Source organism: Mirounga leonina, unplaced genomic scaffold (genome assembly GCF_011800145.1).
Source record: "Mirounga leonina isolate KUSES-001 unplaced genomic scaffold, KU_Mleo_1.0 Mir_94, whole genome shotgun sequence".
In the NCBI taxonomy this organism is placed as follows: Eukaryota; Metazoa; Chordata; class Mammalia; order Carnivora; family Phocidae; genus Mirounga; species Mirounga leonina.
In genome coordinates, this window is record NW_023270855.1 from 37,580,510 (window position 1) to 37,602,366 (window position 21,857).

A 21,857-nucleotide genomic window follows, 5' to 3' on the forward strand; every position below is an offset into this window, starting at 1 on the left:
GAAGGAAGGAAGGAAGGAAGGAAGGAAGGAAGGAAGGAAGGAAGGAAATCAACAACCTGTGATGTTTCACAATAAAAAAAACATTTTAAATGAGTGACACTGGCTCGGCTTCAGAGTTCATCAAAATCATTAGCTTTTTCCAGTTTCCCTCAACCACAAAAGGCCAGGATTTGCCCCAGGAGGCTGTCTTTGCAAGAGAGGAGGTAGCCAGCATGCCAGGGGAGGGTCTTGGGACTGTAGCACCCCATCGTGTGACCGGCTCCTTTGCAGATGACACAGGGCTGTGGGGGAGGGGAGCTCATCTGGGACAGCGGTCTTCTATGGCAAGTGAGGAACTGGCCCCCGAGAAGCGAGGGCCCCATGGGCTGGGAAGAGGGACAAGAGAAAATGGAAGGCTTTTGTTTACACACAGAAGAGGCTAGAGAAAGTATCTAACAATCACATTTCCAGCAAACCACACTATGACCGTTCTTTGGGAACTTATTACTGAAATAGTCCCCATGGTGAATCTTTCTGTAAAGGGAGTCAGAGCGTCCTAATTTTTCTGTTCATAAAGGTTTGGGTGTCTTAAGTGATTTCCTCAAACCAACGTTCCCCTTTTCACGTCCTTGACTGCCTTTATGGACATAAAAGTCTATGGAAAATGCTTTAAATAGAAAAGAGTTTCCATCTTTTGAGAAGACGAGCCATTTTCAAAGTAGGTATTTCCTAACTTTTTTCCCGCCAGCTTTTAATGACAGGGATATACCTGCTGCAAACAACAGCTGAGCAGGCGTGTGCACACCAAACCTCAGGGACCGGGCACATGTGGCGGTGACCCCCACACAAGAGCAGGAGGGACAGGGATGGAGCCCACTAACGCAGGATTAGTCTGGTCTTCTCTCTCTCCTGGTCCTCTCTAACCACCTGCTCCTTAAACTCTATACTCCAGGGACGCCTGGGTGGCTCAGTCGTTAAGCGTCTGCCTTCGGCTCAGGTCGTGGTCCCAGGGTCTTGGAATCGAGTCCCGCATCGGGCTCCTTGCTCGGTGGGAAGCCTGCTTCTCCCTCTCCCACTCCCCCTGCTTGTGTTCCCTCTCTCGCTGTGTCTCTGTCAAATAAATAAATAAAATCTTAAAAAAAAAAAAAAACACAAAAACTCTACACTCCAACCATCCTCAAGTTCACTCATTTTCTCCAAGACACAGAGATCTTACAGCTGTGCGTGTGCTCTTCCCTAAATTAGCCTCAGCTGCTCATCCTGATCCTCGCCCATGCTGCTGGTCAGCCTGCAAGCACATTTCTCTAATGTCCTTAGAGTCTCCTGGGTAAAAGTCTCGCTGGTGTAGCATTCCGTTCACAGCACTGCAACTGTTCTCTAATATTTTCTTTTCTTTTTTTAAAGATTTTATTTATTTATTTGACAGAGAGAGACACAGTGAGAGAGGGAACACAAGCAGGGGAAGTGGGAGAGGGAGAAGCCACCTTCCCGCGGAGCAGGGAGCCTGATGTGGGACTAGATCCCAGGACCCTGGGATCATGACCTGAGCCGAAGGCAGAGGCTTAACCAACTGAGCCACCCAGGCACTCTTCTAATATTTTCTTTTACACACTAAACTGTAAGCTCTGTGAGGAGGGGCCATGTCTGTCTTATCTTTGTATATCAATTCCTTGTCAAAAATATTGGCCATTGCTTAGTAAGAATAGGCTAAATTTTATTTATTTATTTTAAAGATTTTATTTATTTGTCAGAGAGAGAGCACAAGTACGGGGAGCAGCAGAGGGAGAAACAGGCTCCCGACTGAGCAGGGAGACTGATACGGGACTCCATCCCAGGACCCCGGGATCATGACCTGAGCCGAAGGCAGACACTTAACTGACTGAGCCACCCAGGCGTCCCAAGAATAGGCTAAATTTTAATAAACAGTTTTATAGACTCACGTCTTTTTGTTTTAATTTTTCTACTTTCTATTTTTTTATTAGAGAAAGAGAGGGAGGGTGAGAATCCTACGCAGGCGCCACGCCTAGTGCGGAGCCTGATGTGGGGCTTGATCTCACAACCCTGAGATCATGACCTGAGCAGAAATCAGAAGTCAGATACTTAACCGACTGGGCCACCCAGGCGCCCCTACAGACTCAGGTCTTAGGTTAATAACGACCACTTCAAAGACATGGATTGTAGGCTCTGCTTGGATGTATCTGATGACAAATGCCCATGTAACGCTCTATCACCTAAAACTGTACCCATCGTTGTCATTAAAAAACAAACAGAAATGAAGACAGCCAGCGTCCTGTAAAGTCTTAAAAAGTCCTCCGTGGAAAGGAAGAAAGTGTATCTGGCATCTGAGAATGAGGTACGCTCTCCTGTCACGGCATCTCCTTGTCGGGGGCCAGAAAAGCTGCTCGCTCTTTGAAGAGTTAGTTTCTGTGGCTACCGAAGACGTTCTATGCTTCCAGCAGATCATTTCCCATGCAGGTTGCATGCTAAAAGTTACATATTTCTTGTTTCAATCTGGTTTTTAGAAAGCGTGTGTTAAGAGGCATTCTTCAAGAACATGGGCCCTCTCGTCTCTTACCACTTTCTCTGAATGAACTACATCATTCAGTCAAATGAGCCAAGCCGACGGCCTAACTTCCACGACAGGCTTCAAATGCTGCTACTTAAGAAGTCACTTAAGAAACCTCACACTAGGGGCACCTGGGTGGCTCAGTTGGTTAAGCCACTGCCTTCGGCTCAGGTCATGATCCTGGAGTCCCGGGATCGAGTCCCGCGTCGGGCTCCCTGCTCGGTGGGGGGTCTGCTTCTCCCTCTGACCCTGCCCCATCTCATGTGCTCTCTCTCTCTCATTCTTGCTCTCTCAAATAAATAAATAAATCTTAAAAAAAAAAAAAAAGAAACCTCACACTAGACTTGTCAGATTCCAGTTTTTAAAGAAAAAATGAGGAAAATGTGTACTCGAAGTCTGACTCTGGAGGGTGGCAGAACCATTAAAAAATAAACACGTTTGAAGGTACCAGCGACCCCAGAGTATGTCCTACTTAGGCGCCGACGCCGTCTGTTGTGTTCAGGGCCTGGTTAAAACTGCCTGAGACGGAGTGACGGCTGTTAGTTGGCTGTCTGCTGAGGGGGTCTGACGGCAGGGTAAGCAACGCCGGGCCAGGGGAGAAGCTGGGACCAAACCCATCTGTTGGGATGTCCTCAAAGCAAAACCTCTAAGAATTTCAGCCCAGTGCCACCCCCTGGCCATGCATGTCAAAGGCAAACCCGCTGATGAGAGGCACACAGAGGAGATGGAGCCTCTCCCTCCCAGGAGGGGTTACTCGTTGGAGGGCAGGATGGGTGCGAAGTGCCCTCTGCGGACCATTACATTTAGTTGAGAACAAGGGAAGGAGCATATTATAAGGGCCACTCAGGGATTCAGAGAGATCCATCCCCAGTAAAAGGATCCAAAAGGACCACTTGAACTAGAATGGGACTTGTTCACAAGACTTGTTCACAAGCACATTTTTTTAAAGGATGGATGGATGGATGGATGGATGGATGGATAGATAGATAGCACGAGCCAGTGGGGAGGGGCAGAGGGAGAGGGAGAGAGAGAATTTCAAGCAGACTCCCTGCTGAGCATGGAGCCCAATGTGGGGCTCGATCTCATGAACCTGAGATCATGACCTGAGCCGAAATCAAGAGTTGTACGCTCAACCAGTGGAACCACACAGGTGCCCCATCACGAGCACTTTTAAGAGGAAAAAGAAACCAATTTCTCTGAAGCTTCCATATTCCACTATTCCACTTTGCTTTGGGCAATTAATTTGGGGGAAAGAAACATGAAGAATACAGCAGCTCAGAATGTATCAGCACAGACCCAGCCAGGGTAGACAGGGTCCCACAGGAAGTGCCCTCCTCACGGAAGGAGCTTCCAACTCATGAGAGAAGCAGCTTGGGCTCTAGAGAGAAATAGCTCAAAATTTAATTTCTAGCTTGCTAGAAATTCCTTACTTACTAGCTGTGTGACTTTGAGAAAAGTGAAACCTCTCTGAGCCTTGCTTTCCTCATCTGTAAGACGGAAGCAAAAGCACTTCAGTAAGGTATTAGAGAAGACTAAATGAAGTAAACTATATAAAACACCTAGCCCAGGGCCTAGCGTCTGTCTTAGTGACTCTATTAACAATTACAAAGAATAAAGGGAAAACTCTCACACAATCCATACCCAGAGTTGACAACCAAATCCACAGATCTCTCATCTCTGAGGCCCCCAACCGCCTTCTGTATCAACTCCTTCATATTTATCTCCACCACCACACCCTGCCCATGACCTCACCCTCACCTCACCGTCAGGTCCCTCCCCACCTCCCAGCTCTCCCCTCATTCCATGCCACCCTGCAGGGCACCAGCTTTGCTTTCCAGGCCTGGCCCCACATCATCACCTGGGTTTCAAACACTCCCACAGCTCCCATCAATTAAAGAAAAAAATCCTGCCTCCCTCATTGGGCTTCCCGAACTCGGCAGCCGTTTTCTGCGCGCCCCCCCACCCCCCCCCACACACACCAGCCAGCGCAGAGCACCCTGGCTGCCTCCCTGGCTCCAACACACGTGTGCACCAGGCCCTGCTTTCCTCGCCACTTGCTGCGATCTGGAATATTCTTTATGTCCTTACAGATGCCCTCCCTTCAACGGCCAACCTGACTCTGGCTTCCTCAGGAGAGCCCTCTCTGACGTGCCAGCCCTCCCCTCTATGCCTAGGACATGCTGCTGGGTGTGCAGTAGATGCTAAAATGCAGGTGACCGATGGCCAGACAGGAAGAGTGTGCAACTGGCCCCCAGACCGGGCCCTGGAGTTCCTCGGCGGCTGGGTGTCTCTGTCAGCTGGCTCATCAGGAATGGCACAGGATCCAAGGTCAGATGGGGCTCAGGGCAGAGCACACGTGGGCAGGCACATGGCCATGGCCCCCTGAATTAGACTCCTCAGACACAGCAAAAGCCTCCCGGACTCAGAAGCCAAAAAGCTGCAACTGCTTGGAGGCTCCGAAGGTACCAGCGGAGAACTCAGCTTAGACCCAGATTTATTTTAAGGCAGAATTTCTAGGGAATGATCTAGTTCTGAACAGATTAATATTTTATCCCTGAATCCAAACCCAACTCTTAGGATAATCAGACTTAGAGAAATTAGGTTAGTGCCTCAAGGGCCACTCCAGTCCTGGAAAGCTGCGTCGCCCTGAAGAGAGCGGCGAGCAAGTGAGCGCTCAGACTGCAAATAAAAAGGCTTTTCAAATGCACAGACACAGCCTCCTTCAGGGAGACTACAGTCTGGCTGACACTGAGCACACCTCGCGTTTGGGAAGGTCTGTTCGGTTTACAGGCCCCTTCCCATCTGTTTCTCTCCTTGGTTCTTGGGACAGCTCTACAAGAGGAGTGTCAGGAGAAGTGAAGCCCACTGGGGAAGGTCTCATCAGCAGGAAGCACGGCACCGGCACGACAGCCAGGTCCCTGCAAATCTGTGCTCTCCCCACCAGGATGACACGTGGGAACCGGTCCCAGCAGCAACTGGTAATCACCCTGCCCAGAGGAGCCACCGCCGCCAGCCAGGCTCAGACCTCGACCTTCGGCTGGGCTCTCCACACCTGCTGGAATAACCAGCACCCCGGGTGGTCTCTGGAGAGCATCTCTGGAGAGACTGAAGCTTCTGGCACACACCTCGGGCTGGGTGAGCCAGACCAAGTGGGCCAGGGTCTCCGTCAGCCGAGGACCCTCCCCCATCAGGAGACCTACGGCCTGCGCACCCTTTGCTGATGACCAGCGAATGCCTGCCCAAAGCGCAAGGCACACGTCCAATGCCCAGTCCCTGTCATCTAGCGCACCTCTGTCTCTATATTCCTCCACACGTCCTTGTCAGTGACTCGGTTTTCCCTCACTCTTCAACCCTTCCCTGTGCCCTCTGGAATTCCTGCTCCTATACCCTCAACCTCTTCAAAGGGACCCCCATCTGCTTTGCCTTGATAGAAATCTGGGTCACCCTTGAGCTTACTGCGCAGCTTCCCTTGCGGTCCTTCCGGATTCCTCCTCAAGGTGGAGTTGCTTGCTTTTCTGTTCCTCTTAACATCTTCATTAACCTACTCCTTCATTTTGCTGTAAAAGTCCATCACACAGAAAACCCTGTTCCTTCGGGGATAGTACCAATGGAAGACATGGCCGTCTCCCCTTCCTCGGGGTCAGCCTCGGCCAACCTCCTCAACTGAAGACTCCTGGCTCCTATCATCCTGGGGGACTCCTGCCAACCTCCAGCATTGCAATTCCTTGACCTATTAACCTCCAATAGCCATCCCCTCCATGCTGCTTCAGCCACCCGATCCCTGCCGCACCCCAAATGTTCACCATCCTTAACTTCATCAGAAATCCCAGTCTTCTGCCTTCTGACCATAACCTCCTAACAGCCAACTTCCTTAATCCCACTATAGACATTTTTTTACCTCTCTGAAATGCCCGATCCATTGGACCCATTTTCTCCCAGTTCCTTAGGTCTCTCCTTTCGTCCTAATTGAACTTAGATTTCATGATATGTCAGTGATCTATTGGGTAAAGTTCTTGCCAGTAACCTAAACGCTCCTCCATCCCTGGGGAAAGGATGGTTGGGACAGGCTGACGTCAATGCAGGTCCCTCATCACCAGCTTCAAGTAAGATCTCAACAACCTATCACTTCCTCCCAGTTCATCTGAGCCTTCTCAATGACTCACTTGAGCTTTCTCCATGCTCTTCAGACATACGACTCTGCCAGCTAGCTACCCCCTTACCCTCAGCAGTTAAGCTTGGCTTCTGCTTCAGAGAAACTAAGAATTAGGTAAGAATATTCCCAGCTTCCCACCATCAAACCAAACTTACATCTGCCCCACCCTCTCTTCCTTTCTTCTCTTTACAAAGTAAAACACCTTCTCTTAATACTCTCTGGCTTTCGGCATCTCAATAAATCAAGCTTTTCAATCCGTGATCATCTATCCTTCCATTTATTGAGGTCTTCTTTAATTTCCTTCAGCAAAGTTGCGTGTAGAAGAGGTCTTGTATATCTTCCATTAGATTTATTCTTATGAGCTTGATTTTTTATGCTATATTTTTTTGTACCTTGCATGCCTCTATTTAACATTGTGAACATATGGGATACAGTTATAATGATTTTTTTATGTTCTTTTTGCTAATTCTAGCATCTGTGTGAGTTCTGGGTTGGTTTCAATTGATTGATCAAATCATGTTTTTCTGCCTCTTTGCATGCCTAGTAACCTTTAATTGAATGCTAGACATTGTAAGTTCTATCTTGTTGGGTATTAGATATTCTGTATTCCTATAAATATTCTAGTGCTTTGTTCTGGGATACAGTTATTTGGATCACACCGATCCTTCATGTCTTGTTTTACTGTTTTGTTGGATCAGTCTGGAGCACTTCCCCATCTAGGTCTAGTTATTCCTCAGTAACTGGGCAAATCCTTTGAGTACTTTATCCAATGTCCCACAAATTAGGAGTTTTTCCAGTCTGGCCAGTGGGAACAGGCAATGTTCCTGGTCCTGTGTGAGCACTGAACATCATCCTTCATAATCCATCCCAGTGTTCTTCCTTCAACCTTGGGTAGTTTCCTACAGACATGTGCTTAAATAGTAAACTCTGCTGCATCTTGAGGGGGACCTTCTGCTCATCTCTGGAATGCTCTTTCTATGCAGTTCTCTCCTCTCCGATACTCCATCCTACATACTCTAGCCACCCTGGTTTCTGCAGATGCTTAGCTTCGTCTTCTCAGCTGTGGAAGGTCACAGGGCTCCCTCTGGGTCCCTCCCTCCTTGTGTTATGGTGGCCCCAGAACTCTCTCAAGCCAGTGAGCCGGGGCAATCATGGCGCCCATTCAGTTTACTTCCCATTTCTCAGGGATCAGTCCCTGTCCTTCATTGCCTGATGTCCAGTGTTTCACATATATAGTCTGGTTTTGGTTTTGTTGTTGTTTCAGGTAGGAAGGTAAATCTGGCATCTGCTACTGCATCTTCACCAGAAGCAAAGTCTCTCAATTTTATTTTAATGGTATTTTACAATCACTTTTATAAAAAATGGAGGTTATGAATAAAAATGCGTATGTTTTAAGTTTGTGGTTTAGCTAACATTCACACTCATCATCAACAACACCCCGATCAAGATACAGAACATGTATACCACTGCCCAGTTATCTCATTCACTTTCCCAGCCAAGTACCCCTCTCCTACCTGAAAAAAATCAGTGATCTAATTTCTATATTATGGATTAATTTTGCTTATTTTAGAACTTCATACAGAGTCACAGCATATGCTCTCTTTTGTACCTGGCTTTCTTCCCTCAGCAAAATGTTTTTGAGCTTCATCAATAACAGTGCATTAGTATTTCCATTTCTTTATCCTACTGGATAGTATGCCAATTTCTGATTACATCACAATTCATTTATTTATTTTCCTGTTGATAAACATTTGGGTTTTTCCAGTTTGGAGCTACTAGAACAAAGCTCTTTGAATGTTCATAGACAAGTCATAGTGGACATAGGTTTTCATTTCTTTTGGGTCATTACCTGTAAGGGTGGGACTGCTGGGCCAATATGGTATTTGTTTAACTTTATGAGAAACTGACAAACTTTGCTAAAGTGGTTGTGCCATTTTATGTTTCTATGAGCAATGTATGAGTGCATAAATTGCTCTATATTCTTGCCAACACTTGGTATTGTTTATCTTAATTTTAGCTATTCTACTCTATTTGTTATGGTATCTCATTGCAGTTTTAACTTGCACTTCCCAGGTGACTAAGTATTTTGAACACCTTTACATGTACATTGGCTGTTTTTGTATATTCTTTTATATACTATCTGTTCAAGTCTCTTGCCAATTTTTAATTGGGTTATCTTCTTAGTTGTTGAGTTCTTTGTATATTATAGCTACAATTCTGTCAGATATCTATTTATCTACCTATAGACAGAGGAAATATTTTCCCCAATGTGTGGCTTCCCTCTCAATTTCCAGTTTCTGAAGGGCAAAATCATTTAAAAATGTAATTTTTAGCTTTTTAATGGTCCATTTCAAGTCAGTGTTTGTGTCCAGTCAAGGTCCCTTCATTCATTCATGCATAATATTTTACTGAAAAGATCTTTTCTCCATTGGATTATTTAGTACCTTGTAAAAAAACAATTGACTATATATATATTTCTGGATTTTCTATTCCACTCAAGTATCCTATATATCTTTTTGCCAGAATGACACTAAATTTACTTTGCACTACAGTAAGTCTTGAAACTAGGTAGTGTAAGTCCTTCAACTTTGCTCATCGTCAAGATTATTCTGGTTATTATTTGGTTGTGTGGCAATCTGTAACTGTATGTGAATTTTAGAATCAGCTTGTCAATTTCTTTAAAAAGAAACTATTAAGACTTATAGATGGGATAGCACTGAATGTGTAGAAAATTTGAGGAAAATGGACATGTTAACAATCTTGTGTCTTCCAATCCATTATCATGGGACATCTTCATTTATTTAGACCATCTTTAATTTTACTAATCAGTGTTTTATAATCTGTGTAGAGACCTTCCATATCTTTCCTTATCTTTATTCCCAAGTATTCTAATTTGTTGATGTTATTATAGTTTCTCAAAGTTCATTTTACACATGCTTGCAGCTTGTATACAGGAATAAAGCTAATTTTTGTAAACTGATCCCATACACTGTGACCTTGCTATATTCATTTACCATTTCTAACAGGTCTCTGGTCAGTTCGTGAATAGAAATAGTTTTTGCTTTCTAATCATCCTGCTTTTTCTTTTTCTTGCCCCAAGGCACTAGCTAGTGCTTCTAGTATAATGTTGAATAAAACGGGTGGGAGAGGAATGATTACCTTGTTTCTAATCTTAGGAAAAAAGCACTCAGTCTTTCACCATTAGGGATGGTATGAGGTACAGTTTTGTGCGGTTTTGGTTTTTGTTTTTTTGTAGACAACATTTTTCAGGTTGAGAAAGTTCTCATATATTCCTAGTTTGCTGAGTTTTTATCATGGTTATAGAATACTGTCAGTAGCATTATCTGTATTTACTGCGATTATCATAAGATTTTTCTCCTTCATTTGGTTAATATGGTAAATTACATTGTTTGAGTTTCCAGTGGTGAATCAACCGTGTATTTTTAGTATAAACCCCATGTTTCTGAAGTATTGTTCCTTTCACATTGCTTGATTAGATTTGCTAATATTTGAGAATTTTTACGTCATCTTAATGAAAGATGTTCTTATTATGCTTGTTTAGTTTGGTATTCAGGTTATTCTGGCCTCATAAAATGAATTGGAAAACATTCACTCAATTATCTGCCAAAGGTTTTTCTAGGAGTGACATTCTTTCTAAATAGCTTGACAAAATTCACTTTTGACATCATCGAGGCCTCTGGTTCTCTTCGAAAGGTGGTTTGTGATTTTGAATTCTATTTAAAAGACAAATATAGAGCTCCTTGGTTTTTTATTTCTTTTTGAGTTCAATCCTGGTAAGCTGTGTTTTTCAAGAAATTTTCCCATTTCTCCCAAATTATTGAACTTACTCTCATAAAACATTTTACTCTATTCTCTTGCTATTGTTTTAACGTCTGTGGTGATGTCCCTCTTTCATCACTAATACTAATAATTTATAATTTGCCTTTTTCTGTTTTGATTAGTCTTGCTAGGGATTTGTTGATTTTAGTAAGCTTTTCAAAGAGCTTGCTTTTATCTTTGTTAACTTTATCTATTATTTGTGTTTCCTATTTCATTGACTTCTGTTCTTCATTATTTTCCACTTACCTTGGACAGATTTTTTCTCTTCTTTTTCTAGATGCTTAAATGATAATGTAGATCATTGAATTTAAACCTTTCTTCTTTCCCTCTTAGCACTCCTTTAGATGGATAATACAAATTCTGAGATGTTGCATTTTCATTTTTCAGGTTAAAATATTTTATAATATTTATTGTAATATTTTTCCTTGAATTGTAAGTTAGAGATATGTTATCTAATTTCCAAATATTTGGGGAACTGTCTAGACAACTTGTGATTAACTTCTACTTCACATTTATTGCTGTTAGAAAAAACATACTCCTAAGATTTCAATCTTGTGAAATTGAGTGAGACTTTTGCCACCCATATGTGGTCTACCTTGGTTAGTGTTCCATGTACTTTTGAACAGAATGTGTATTCTGCAGTTACGGGATATAGTGTTCTATAATTATCAATTAGCTCAATTTGGCTGATAATGCTTAGATATTATCTATACTTAGTGTTATTTTTCATCTCCTTGCTCTATCAATTATTGAAAGGGGATAATAAGAACTTCCATCTATGTTTGTGGATTTATCAGTTTCTCCACTCAATTTTTACAGCATTCCCTTCATGTATATTAAAGCTTATTTCTTTATGTATTTTAAAGACATCTAGAATCCTTGTATCTTCTTGATGAATTGATCCCTTTATGAGAGGCCTCCTTGTATTGAAATTCCTTTTGTGTGGTATTAATATAGCTACCCATTTTTTTGTTTTTAATCTGTCTTTAAATTTATAGCATCTTGTATTTTTATAAGCAGCTGACATGTCTTTTAATTAAAATGTGTCCATTTGCATTTAATGCAATTACTGACATGGTTGGATTTATGTCTACCATCTTGCTATTGGTTTTTGGTTCATCCCACATGTTCTTTGCTCTTTCCCGCCTTATTCTGAATAACTGAGTATGATTACTATTTAGCACTCCATTTTATCTCTTCTTTTGGTTTTTAAGATAACACTTTACTTTTTAAACCATTGCTCTAGAGATTTACATAGGCATCCTTAATTTACTATAGTTTACCATGAACTCATATTATTTCACATATAATGTAAGAACATTACAATAGTAAAGTTCCATTTAATGCCATCTTTTGTGCTATTGTTGTCACATGGTTTTGTTTTGTTTTGTTTTACATACTGTAGTCACTACAATATTGTTATTACTTTCATTTTCATCATCTTTCAGAGAAATTCAGAAATGAGGAAAATTCTCTACTGATGTTTACCATTTCTGGTGTTCATTATTTTTTAATGTATATATTTTTAATCTGGTATTATTTTCTTTAGCCTGAAGAACTTCCTTTAACACTCCCTATAGTGCAGATTTGCTGGTGACAAACCTCTCTGCAAATTTAATTCATTTTAGCTTTTTGAGGAATATGTTACTGAATACAGAATTCTGTTTTTTTCTTTCAGCTCTTGAAAGATGCCATTCCATTCCATTGTTCTACGGCTTACATTATATCTGAGAATAAGTCACTGTATAATCTTATTTTCCCCCAGTACATAATTGTCTTTACCTCTCTGGTTTCTTTTAAAATATTCTAGTTTTTATTCTCAGCAATTTGCATTTGATGGGTCTAGGTGTGCTTCTTGTGTTTATACTGCCTGGGGTTTGTTAAGCATCCTGGACTTCGAATTTATAGTTTTCAAAAAATTTGCAACATTTGAGCCAAAATTATTTCTTTAAAAATCGTTTTATTCTCCAATCTCCTCTACTTCTGGGACTCCAATTTCACATTTATCAGATTATTATTGTCCTGGAGATCACTAAGTCTTCACTGATCTTTTCTCTTTTCCTCCCAGTGTTCGATCTGTTGATTCCAGATACAATATTGCCTCCATTTCTCCACTGAGATTTGCCATCTGTTCCTTTAAATAGATCTATCCTTTCCTTCAATCCCTTAAACAGGTTTATAGTAGCAATTTCAAAGTCGTTGGCTTCTAATTACAACACTTCTGTCATCTCTCAATTTGTTTCTATTAACTTTTTCTTCCCCCCTTGACTATGGATCATGTTTTCCTGCTTCTTTTCCCGTCCTGTGATTCTTAATGACGTGGAGAAACATTTGGGAGAACATCTGGATTCAGGTGTCTCCCGTAATGGGTGTTGACTTTTGTTTTGGCAGGTATTTAATTAATTAGCCACCTAACCTGAGCCTCTTGAAGCTTGTTTTTAAGCTGTTAGGGCAGGTCTAGGAGTAGCTCTTACTGTAGAGCTAAAGTAGCCCCACCCCTAAGGCCTGGCTTTTCTGAACTCTCAATTGAACGTCCAATGTATTCATCAAGGTCAGTCCACTCCAGCTGATCAGAACGCCCGTTTCCCCAGCACTGTGAGGTTTTCAGCAGCTCACAGCTTTCTAGCGGCTGTTCTCCATCTTGCCTTGATAGGCTCACCTGGCACATAGAAGCTTAGTTTAGAGTCGAAGATTTAAGAGAAGCCCTAGATTTCCAGAGCCCCTTTTCTGCACACCCCTCTCCAGTACCCTGCCCTGAAAATTCCAGCTCTCTCAGCAGCCCACGCTCTGCTCTTTGCCTTTTCAGCAAATAGACTGTTGTCCTCCGCTGGGCTCTGCTTCCCTGTGCCTCAGTCCTAAAGGTGTCTTCAGGCAGAAAACCAGCGCAATTATGGGGGCTTACTTGATGTGTTCCCCTTCTCTTAGGGATCCCAATCCTGTGCTGCCTATTCCCATTGTCTGGGAGAAAAAAACTGCTTCATGTATTTTGGCCAGTTTTATAGCTGTTTATGGTAAGAAGTCCACTCTGGAACTGTTACCATATTGTGGCTGGAAGTGGATTATAAACAGTCTAAATTGGTCTCCCCATATCCAGTCTTGCATCAACCCAGTCCATTCATACTGCAGCAGCCAGAGCGATTTTTATATGCAAATTTTTCCATTTTGTTAAGAAAATGTTCAAACATTCATAGAAGTAGAAAGAATTATGCAGTAAACACCCATATGCCTACCACCTAAATTTTGCAATTAACATTTTCTTGATTTTCTTTATCACCTCTCTATCCACCCTTCTATCCATTCACAAAGTCATCTTATTTTTGTTGTTGTTGCATTTTAAGGTAAGCTGAAGACATCATAACACAGAATCATTCTTATAAAACACAAATATAAATCACATAGTTCCTGCTTCAAATCCATCCGTAGGTTTACACTTCAGCTAATGACCAAAATCTGTGACATGATCTAGAATGACCTTTCTTGATCTGGGTTTTGCTGATCAGTCTCTTCTTCTCTCCACCCTCCTTTCCCTGTCCCCCTGGGTGCCTGCCACCCCGATTTTGCTCAGTTATTCCAACAGCCTCTGCTCCTTCCTTTTGCAGGGCCTTTGAGTGAGTTTTCCTTTAGCTGGAAAACCCTCCCCCAACCACCTCCCCCATCTTTCCCAGATATGATAGCTGTTCGTTCGTTCTTCTCTTCCTCCAGGATGCTCCTCCTCAGCCCCTGGATATCAGCTGTGCCTTTTAAACATGCTCACAGCACTCCATACCTTTCTTTCAAAGAATTTACAGAAGTTTATAATTATAATCTTTGTCTTCCCCATTAGATAAAAGCTTCATAAAGACAAAAACTCTGCTTTGTCTCATTATTAGAAACCCAGTGTCTAGTAAGGTGCTTGGCAAATACATCTACTATCGTGTAGGCACTTAAAAAAACATTCATTAAATGACTAAGTCATTTTTTTTCTTAAGAAGTCTAAGAGAAAAAAAGTACCTAGGAAGATTTTCTGCTTCTTCTTAGTCTGTTATATTGAACCCAACCAGCAGGTACAGGGTCAGACCTCAATACTGCCTCCAGGCATAGTGCCCTCGTCCAGACTGTGGAGGAAGACAGTCATTCAGAAAGCCCTCTAGAGACAGGAAATCCACAATTTTTCATTGCTTCTAGACAGCCAATCTAAATTCTCATAACACAGTGGCTCCATGTCTTCATTTGCTTCTGAGATAGAGCTCTGAATATAAGAGTTTTGTTTTGTTTCAGAGGGAAGACGCTTTGATGGTATCTTTCAGGGTTTACAACCAGACACTGCTCAACACCTCACTCCGTGCCTCTACCCACGTGCTCTCACCCTACAATATCAGAGCAACGCACACCGCTCCCCTCTGCCTCTGGGACCTGGGAGAGCGGTCTCGTATGGGAGGAGGATACTTGGGCCCGGGGTGCCTGCATCTGCTGAAATATTAAAATGAAACTCCAAGAAAGGAACAACTGCCGGACCTGAATAAAGAAGAGCTCCCTGTACCATGAACATACTGGTCTTTGTATGCTGAGCTGCCCGGCTAGACCAATATTTGATCTCTGGAAATAATTTCACCAGCCTGCAAAAGAACATCTCACAGAAGGAAAAAAAAAAAAAAAAAAAAGACTGACATAAGGTTGACAGTAGCATCTTGGGAGCGATCGGCAGTATGTTTCTCACAAGAAGTCAAATTATTGAATTCATAAACATTCCTTTCGTTGTAGAAGTGATAGCAGCTGTTAGGGCCACCAATCGAATAGGGAACATGGGAAAATTATGGCTTTAATTTTGACCATTAAGTTACCAGCAGCTTTAGGAAGAGCTGGGCCTGTGGATGGAAGTACTGTCATGAATTCTCTTTCCCCCAGGACTTGGGATCGACAGACTCAACAACCCTCCCTACACAACCCCGACACCCACAGCTACCTCTCCCCCGCTCCTAACTGCACATCAACACACCAGAGCGCGGTGGAGGGAAGGCTGCCGACGGAGCAGCTGCTTAGCACCGAGCTCTCCGTCAGCAAAACGGGTGCCCAGCAGGGCACACGTGGCCAGAGGTGCCTCGCGGTCCTCAGAGGGCTTTGCTCTGCATTATAAAAAAGGGAACTGGGTCAGGAACAGATGATAGCCACAGCTGACAAGTGAGGGAGCTCGCCTGAATCTGCCGCTGGTGCCAGGCTGTGGTCTCCTGCTGTAGCCAGGGAAACCGACAGCAGCTCGATGGAAACAGGGATCAGCGAAAACTTTCACTTACCTCGCTGCCACTGATCCCGACAGCCATTTCTATGGAAACAGTAGCTGCGAGCGGCAGAGAGGTTACCACTCACTTGTTACTGTCAGGTGTGGCTAGCAGCCTGGGTCCTCCAGGCACCGTGGTACCAACAGCACCAGGATCCAGCTGCCGGCCACGCCCGACAGCCTCTTAACTCTGCAACAAGAAAGTTCAGGGTTTAAAAGTATAGATAAACGTTTAGCTCGGTTCTTGATTAGAAAAAAGGAAAGACCGCATTCTTCCATGCAAAGCTGCATCGGGGCTCAATTCCTTGTTCTACCCAAGCCAAACCAGGGGAAGGCACTAAAGGGCCCAAGGCTCCTTCCCTTGACCTTCAACCCCACTCACAGCATGACTTCCAAAGGCAAGAAGAGAGACCTCCAACTGTGTGGACCAATCTTTCACATGTTCACCTACTCAGACCAAAGACAAACCAGCTAAATGCGAGAGCTGTTTTGCTGCCAGTGATCATTAAAGGTATCTTTGTCTGGAATTCTGGTAGCATGATCATCACTAATTACACATAGAAAAATATCTTTTTTTTTTTTATGAGTGATAAGATCTACTAAGAACCCTGTACCCTCTTTTTTGTTTTTAGACTAGACCTCAATGTAGCTTCTTAGTCTGCTGGGCAGGATGCAGAATTAAGTCATGAATCAGTACAACTTCATTCTGTGATATAGCGGCACCCAATCACATGGGCAGCCCGATTATCCCACTGCCTATCACCACCCCTTCCAATGTTGTAAGCAGTTCAACTACTCTTCTAAGACACAGATATGTCAGGAGTATGCATAGGAAGAAATTCTGGTGTTCATTTTCAATCAGCAGATGCTGGTAAAGTGTTGAATGAGAGCAAAATCTAATCCCAGTCATGAATCATTTATAAGAATGCCTCTTCCCAGAGGTTATGTGTCCACTTAGAAAACATTCACAAGTGATACAACTACCATCTACCTGCTATGTTTTGCCTCATGAGCCAATATTCAAGGAGAAGAAATCAGAGGCCGTCTCTGACCTACTGTGGCTCATAATGGGAATTTAAATGGACCGAGGTGCAAATGAGGCCCCAAATAGGATCTCGCTCTGTAAAATCATGAAATCATAGTCCAGAGGGCCACCACTACCACCACTCTCCCTCCCCATTCCTTCCGTGCCTACGGTTGCACAGTAAAATAGCAATGCCTGAGTCCTTGTGAGGCCCTGGGATTCGATGCAACTAGAATGGGGTATGGGAAGACCTCAACGGTGAAACTCAGAATGATCCACTGGTTTGAAAATGGCCCTTGTTTTTCTATAATGCTTCACCTCATCCATGTTCCCTCAAAACTCCTGAAGTTAAGATAAACAGGCCTCTAGTAATATAAAATTGGACGAATGATTTAAAAAGAGACCTGTGATCTGGTAAACTGGAACTTATTGGAACACAAAGAACACAATTTAGAGATGAAGGACTTTGAACTTAGAGACATGGGCTGGGTTTACATTCAGTCTTAGGTCATAAAATCTGCTTTACAAAGAAACACTCATCTTCTAACATACAAAGCCTGCTTAAGAAAGTGTTTCAAATATTTTCCCTAAGATGTTGGCAAAACCGAAGCTTTGAATTCATAGGCGAGTTATAAATGATTTTAATCTATTCTTTAAAGCAGGTCCAGGAGGTGGCTTATGTAATAATATCCTTCAGTAATCATCGGCTTATGTCATTATATATGCACGTGTGTATGCAATAAAACATTTAAAAATATTCTATAACTTTGACTTTCCACTAACGCAGGCCAATCTTGGCCAGTTATTATTAGTTTAAAAGGACTGAGTTGATTAGATTTTTTCTTGCATCAAATCATGTTTTATCTTCTCTCACTCAAGCCACCACAGTGACGAAGAGCGGGCTCTCTATGCTCTAGCTCACTGAATCCTCACACAACTCACACGGTTGGTACTATCAGCTCCATGGCACAGACGAGGAAAGTGAGGCTCAAACAATCACATCTCAGCTATCCAACTCTAAAAAGCTGGCGTGATTAACCACAATGCTGCAGAAATGCCTTTCCCCTACGTTGTGCCAAAAAATCACTGTCAGAGAGAACCTGAGTCACGACGATTTAAGTTGCAAGATACTTTGTGGCTGACAAAGAACCTCCACAGCCTCCTCATGGGAGGCACAGGGTACAGTATTCATGTGTATACGAAGCTCATTTCCTTTAGTCACTTCCTGGGAAATCCAGAAAATGGTACGCTTTAATTTGCAAAGAACCCTTGTGTCTGTCCCTTCACCCAGAGAGGGGACAGGGAGGAGGTCCATGGATTTAGGATGAAGCAGCATTCGCTGAGTAAAATCCTTTACTCCTTTACTTCTACATTCATTAGCTGATAAAAAGCCAGCCACTCAATGGGGAAGGCTGCACAATGGGACCATCCCTCCTTGAGGGACCAGGAGACCGAAGCTCAGGGCTACAAAATGAAGCCCCAGAGTTGGTGGGTGACGCTGGCAGGACCAGAGCCCAGGCCTTTGCATCTACCAGTCTCTTCTTGGGGGGTCTGAATCACACCCTGGGGGCCTAATCACAGGTATGCCTGGTGTCAGGTGGGTCCTGCAGGTGAAGAAGTGAGCCCACTGCCCAGGACCACCATTTTCCCCCCAGGATATCTGGCAGTGGTTCTAAAGAAACCAAGCACTGAGATACCAGCGAGTTCTCTTATTCGGTCTATTTACTGGCAAAAACCTCAAAAGGGACAAGGAGTTTAATGAGTAATTTTAAAAGTGAAAAAATCACCAAGCTTCTAAAACACACACACAAACAAACAAACAAACCCCGAAAACCCCAGCATGAGAAGAGACGTATCTGTCTCATTTATAGACGTGAATGAGACATTCTTTCCAATCCCTGGTCATAATGGGACCATCTCCTCAATGACAATGTGAAATTGCAGCACAAGCTACAGACCTTCTCAGCTCCCCCTCCCCAGAGAACGCTACCGTCAGAGATAAAAGTCTTCATCTGTGTTCATGCTTGGTTACACAGGGTGTACACTTTATAAACTTCATACTCACCTTGAGAAAAGCATCTGTTGTAAAACCAAAGATTTTTCCAAAGCATCAGTCTTAGAATGCTTTAAACATGTATCAACACCAAATCAAGTGTGCAGATTAAAACCAGCTCACGAATACAATAGGATGGCATGGCCACACACACAAAAAAAGAAAAAAAAGCTGAGGAGCAGAAACAAGTATTTCCAAGGGGTTAACAGACTTAAAGACACACAAGCATCATGTAACGGCTCTCCATCAGAAGGCGATAGCAAGGTCTAAAGTTTCTTAAAATGGGAGGCTTTTAATTCAGCGCTTTAAGGATTGTGTGTTGGTCTGATGGTCCCCAAGGGGCCATGCAACACAAATTATCCCCCTTTTAACATCTACCTCCTTTCAGTGTTCCCTAAAAAAATTGTGAAGACTCTAAGACGAAAGCAAATTTTTAAAAATTTAACAAGAAAATGCATACGAATGACTCTTTTTGATTTTTTTGTTGTTGTTGTTGGTTTGGGGGCCAGTCAAGGGGGAGAAGCTGGGCAGAGGAGCAGGGAATTGTCCAGGGAGGTGGGAACAAGCTCCTCATCGGTTTTCCCCTGTAGATCCCGTATCGCCTTTCAAGATCCAGCTCACAGACATGCAGCCTTCTCAGCCCTTTGGGCTACACCTCTGTTCCAGCTCTGCCATCCTGCGCTGCTTCATGACAGTCTCCCCACCAGGCACTGAAAGCCTGAGCCCAGCGCCTCTGTGTCTTCGGCACACCGGCACCTCGGGTCTCTGGCCCGGAGCCGGGCACGCCATCACAGTCTCCCTCAGAAGGGATCTAGTTTTGTTCTGATACCAAGATGTTTTAACATTACTTGTTATTTTCCCTAAAATATATCCCAGTAAACTGGCTGTCCCATGAGGGTGTCATGTTGTCACCCTCCACAGGGGTCAACATTTAATGCCCACCACCATTCTGATAAGGAGCCCTGCCTCCCACCGTTTCCTTTTCCCCTGTCTCGAGCTGCTTCATCCTCATGCCGGGGCGATGCCTCCTGCTCTGGGAAGCTTGGAGATAAGGCATGTCACTGGCACTGTTAAAATTAGCAGTTTCCATGGCCTCAGTCAGTTTGGTTGAACTTAGGAGACATGGGGCGCCAAGGAATGCATGACAGAATTGCCGTTAACCTCGTCTGGGCCATTCCTGAGGCAAAACTGACATTAGGCTGTTTCTCCAGGGATAAATTCCACCCTTACCAGCCCAATGCTAACCTACGGCCGCAGAGACTCATCAGGATGAAAGCACTCTTCGAGGGTTACGACTTTCACACAGGGGTTTGCGGAGCCAGTCCTCTGTAGAAGGAAGCTTTGGTGGGAGTGGGGGATGCTGTCACACCCTCATCCCGGCCCCACTGCCCTCACTGGGGGCGCAGGCTCCAGGGCCGTCTCTAGAAAGGGGCTTCCCGAGACAGCTGTGCATCCATGGAGTAAAACTGACCACACTCTATCAAGGAGAACCCCAAATACATTATCCCCTGAGAACAGGCAGGGCAGTTTAGAGGGTGGACAAGGAGCTGTGCTCTCTGCTCTGGAAAAGGCGGTGTTTGGACAAATGCGATCCAGGGCTCCTTGCTGACTCAGCATTCCGTGAAGGCATCATCCCCGCCCCCCCACCCTGAGACACAAACTTGGAAAGAGGAAGATAAAGCAGGTGAAGATTCGCTCACGTGGAATCAAGGGTCCCACCAGTACTTCCTGAGGAATGGGCCCCCCCACTGACTCCCACGTGGGGCCTCTGCCCTCCAGCAGTGTTTAAGTTCTGGGGCAGCTTCTGGGAGAGCCCAGACAGCCCCTTCTTCCTTCTCAGGGTGCTCCTCTTTCTGGGTGTCTGTGGGTGGTGAGGACACAGAGCCGCCCCAGGGGCTTGGGACGGCATCCCTGAGTACAGGCAGGGCAGAGCCCAGAAACACCAGGAACCCCTTCCTGAGCCAGCCTCCACTCTCTACGGAGAACCCTCTCTATGGAGGGTCATCCAAGGGTGGAGGCAGCCAAGTGACATTTCAAAAATGGTGACTGAGTGAGCAGGACCCGAAGGCCCTAGGAAGTGTATATGCAAAAGCTGCTCATTGCTCTGCATTAGAGATTCCACAAGTGAATACTAATTGTGAGTTAGAGAGAGAATTCTCACAGTGACAGTAGCAGAAAACCAAGCAAATAAACGACTTGAAGGATGTAAGATCTTGAAATTGTTCAGTAATTATGTGCTAATCTAGGCTTATTCCTCCTTCTCGATAAAATCTGAAATGCCCAGGAAATATTCATGATACACTGTGGGTAACTCAAAAAGGCCAGGTTATATACTAACGGGAACAAAGCCACAAAAGACATAAGGCCCTTTCCTTGGGGACACCAAGGCTGGGACTCCTTCCACTCACTTGCAATCCACTTCTGCACATGGGCACACTAATGCACCTGCTTCAGGGACACGCTTTCATGAGATTAATAATGTGTGGCAAGCGTCAGAAACACAGAATCTCACAGAGAAGATACAGGCAGAGAGAATCACAGTTCAATCCAAAAGCAACACACAGAAGGGACGTCAGAGTCCACACGCATGCAGAGAAGCCGCAGGGAGCAGCTGGGGGACACGCAGAGCCACCCCACATGGGGCAGCAGCAGAATGTGCAACACGGATCTGACTGCTTACCCACTAAGGACACCAAGAACCAGGTTAAGGACGAAAAATGAGCCAAGGATGATCAGACTAACAAAATACACCCATGGCCATTCCCATCCTATCGCATCATTTACCTGTAAAATGTAAGGAGATCAGTTATCAGTTATCCATTTACTAAAGAGCGGAGCCCCCAGGAGCAGCTGCTAGACCACTCAGGGCTTTGAGTGAAGACTACAGCTCTGAGGACAGGGACCCCCACCTAGGACCTTTCATTTTTGTCTTCGGGTACGGACAAGTTCTGCTGCTGAAATCTACAAACCTGGCCTACCAAAAGTCGG

General features: G+C 44.1%; 1 protein-coding gene across 3 annotated transcripts in view; it reads right to left on the reverse strand.

Moving 5' to 3' along the window:
• CACNA1D (calcium voltage-gated channel subunit alpha1 D) overlaps positions 1–21,857 on the reverse strand; it is a 296,037-nt gene that overhangs the window by 114,849 nt on the left and 159,331 nt on the right. Inside the window, exon 8 of one of the 3 annotated variants that reach the window (XM_034998638.1) lies at positions 21,550–21,653. The exons of the other annotated variants lie outside the window; for them this stretch is intronic. Within the exon in view, the coding sequence (XP_034854529.1) occupies positions 21,550–21,653 (104 nt within the window). The remainder of the gene's footprint in view (positions 1–21,549; positions 21,654–21,857) is intronic. 3 annotated transcript variants of the gene reach the window in all.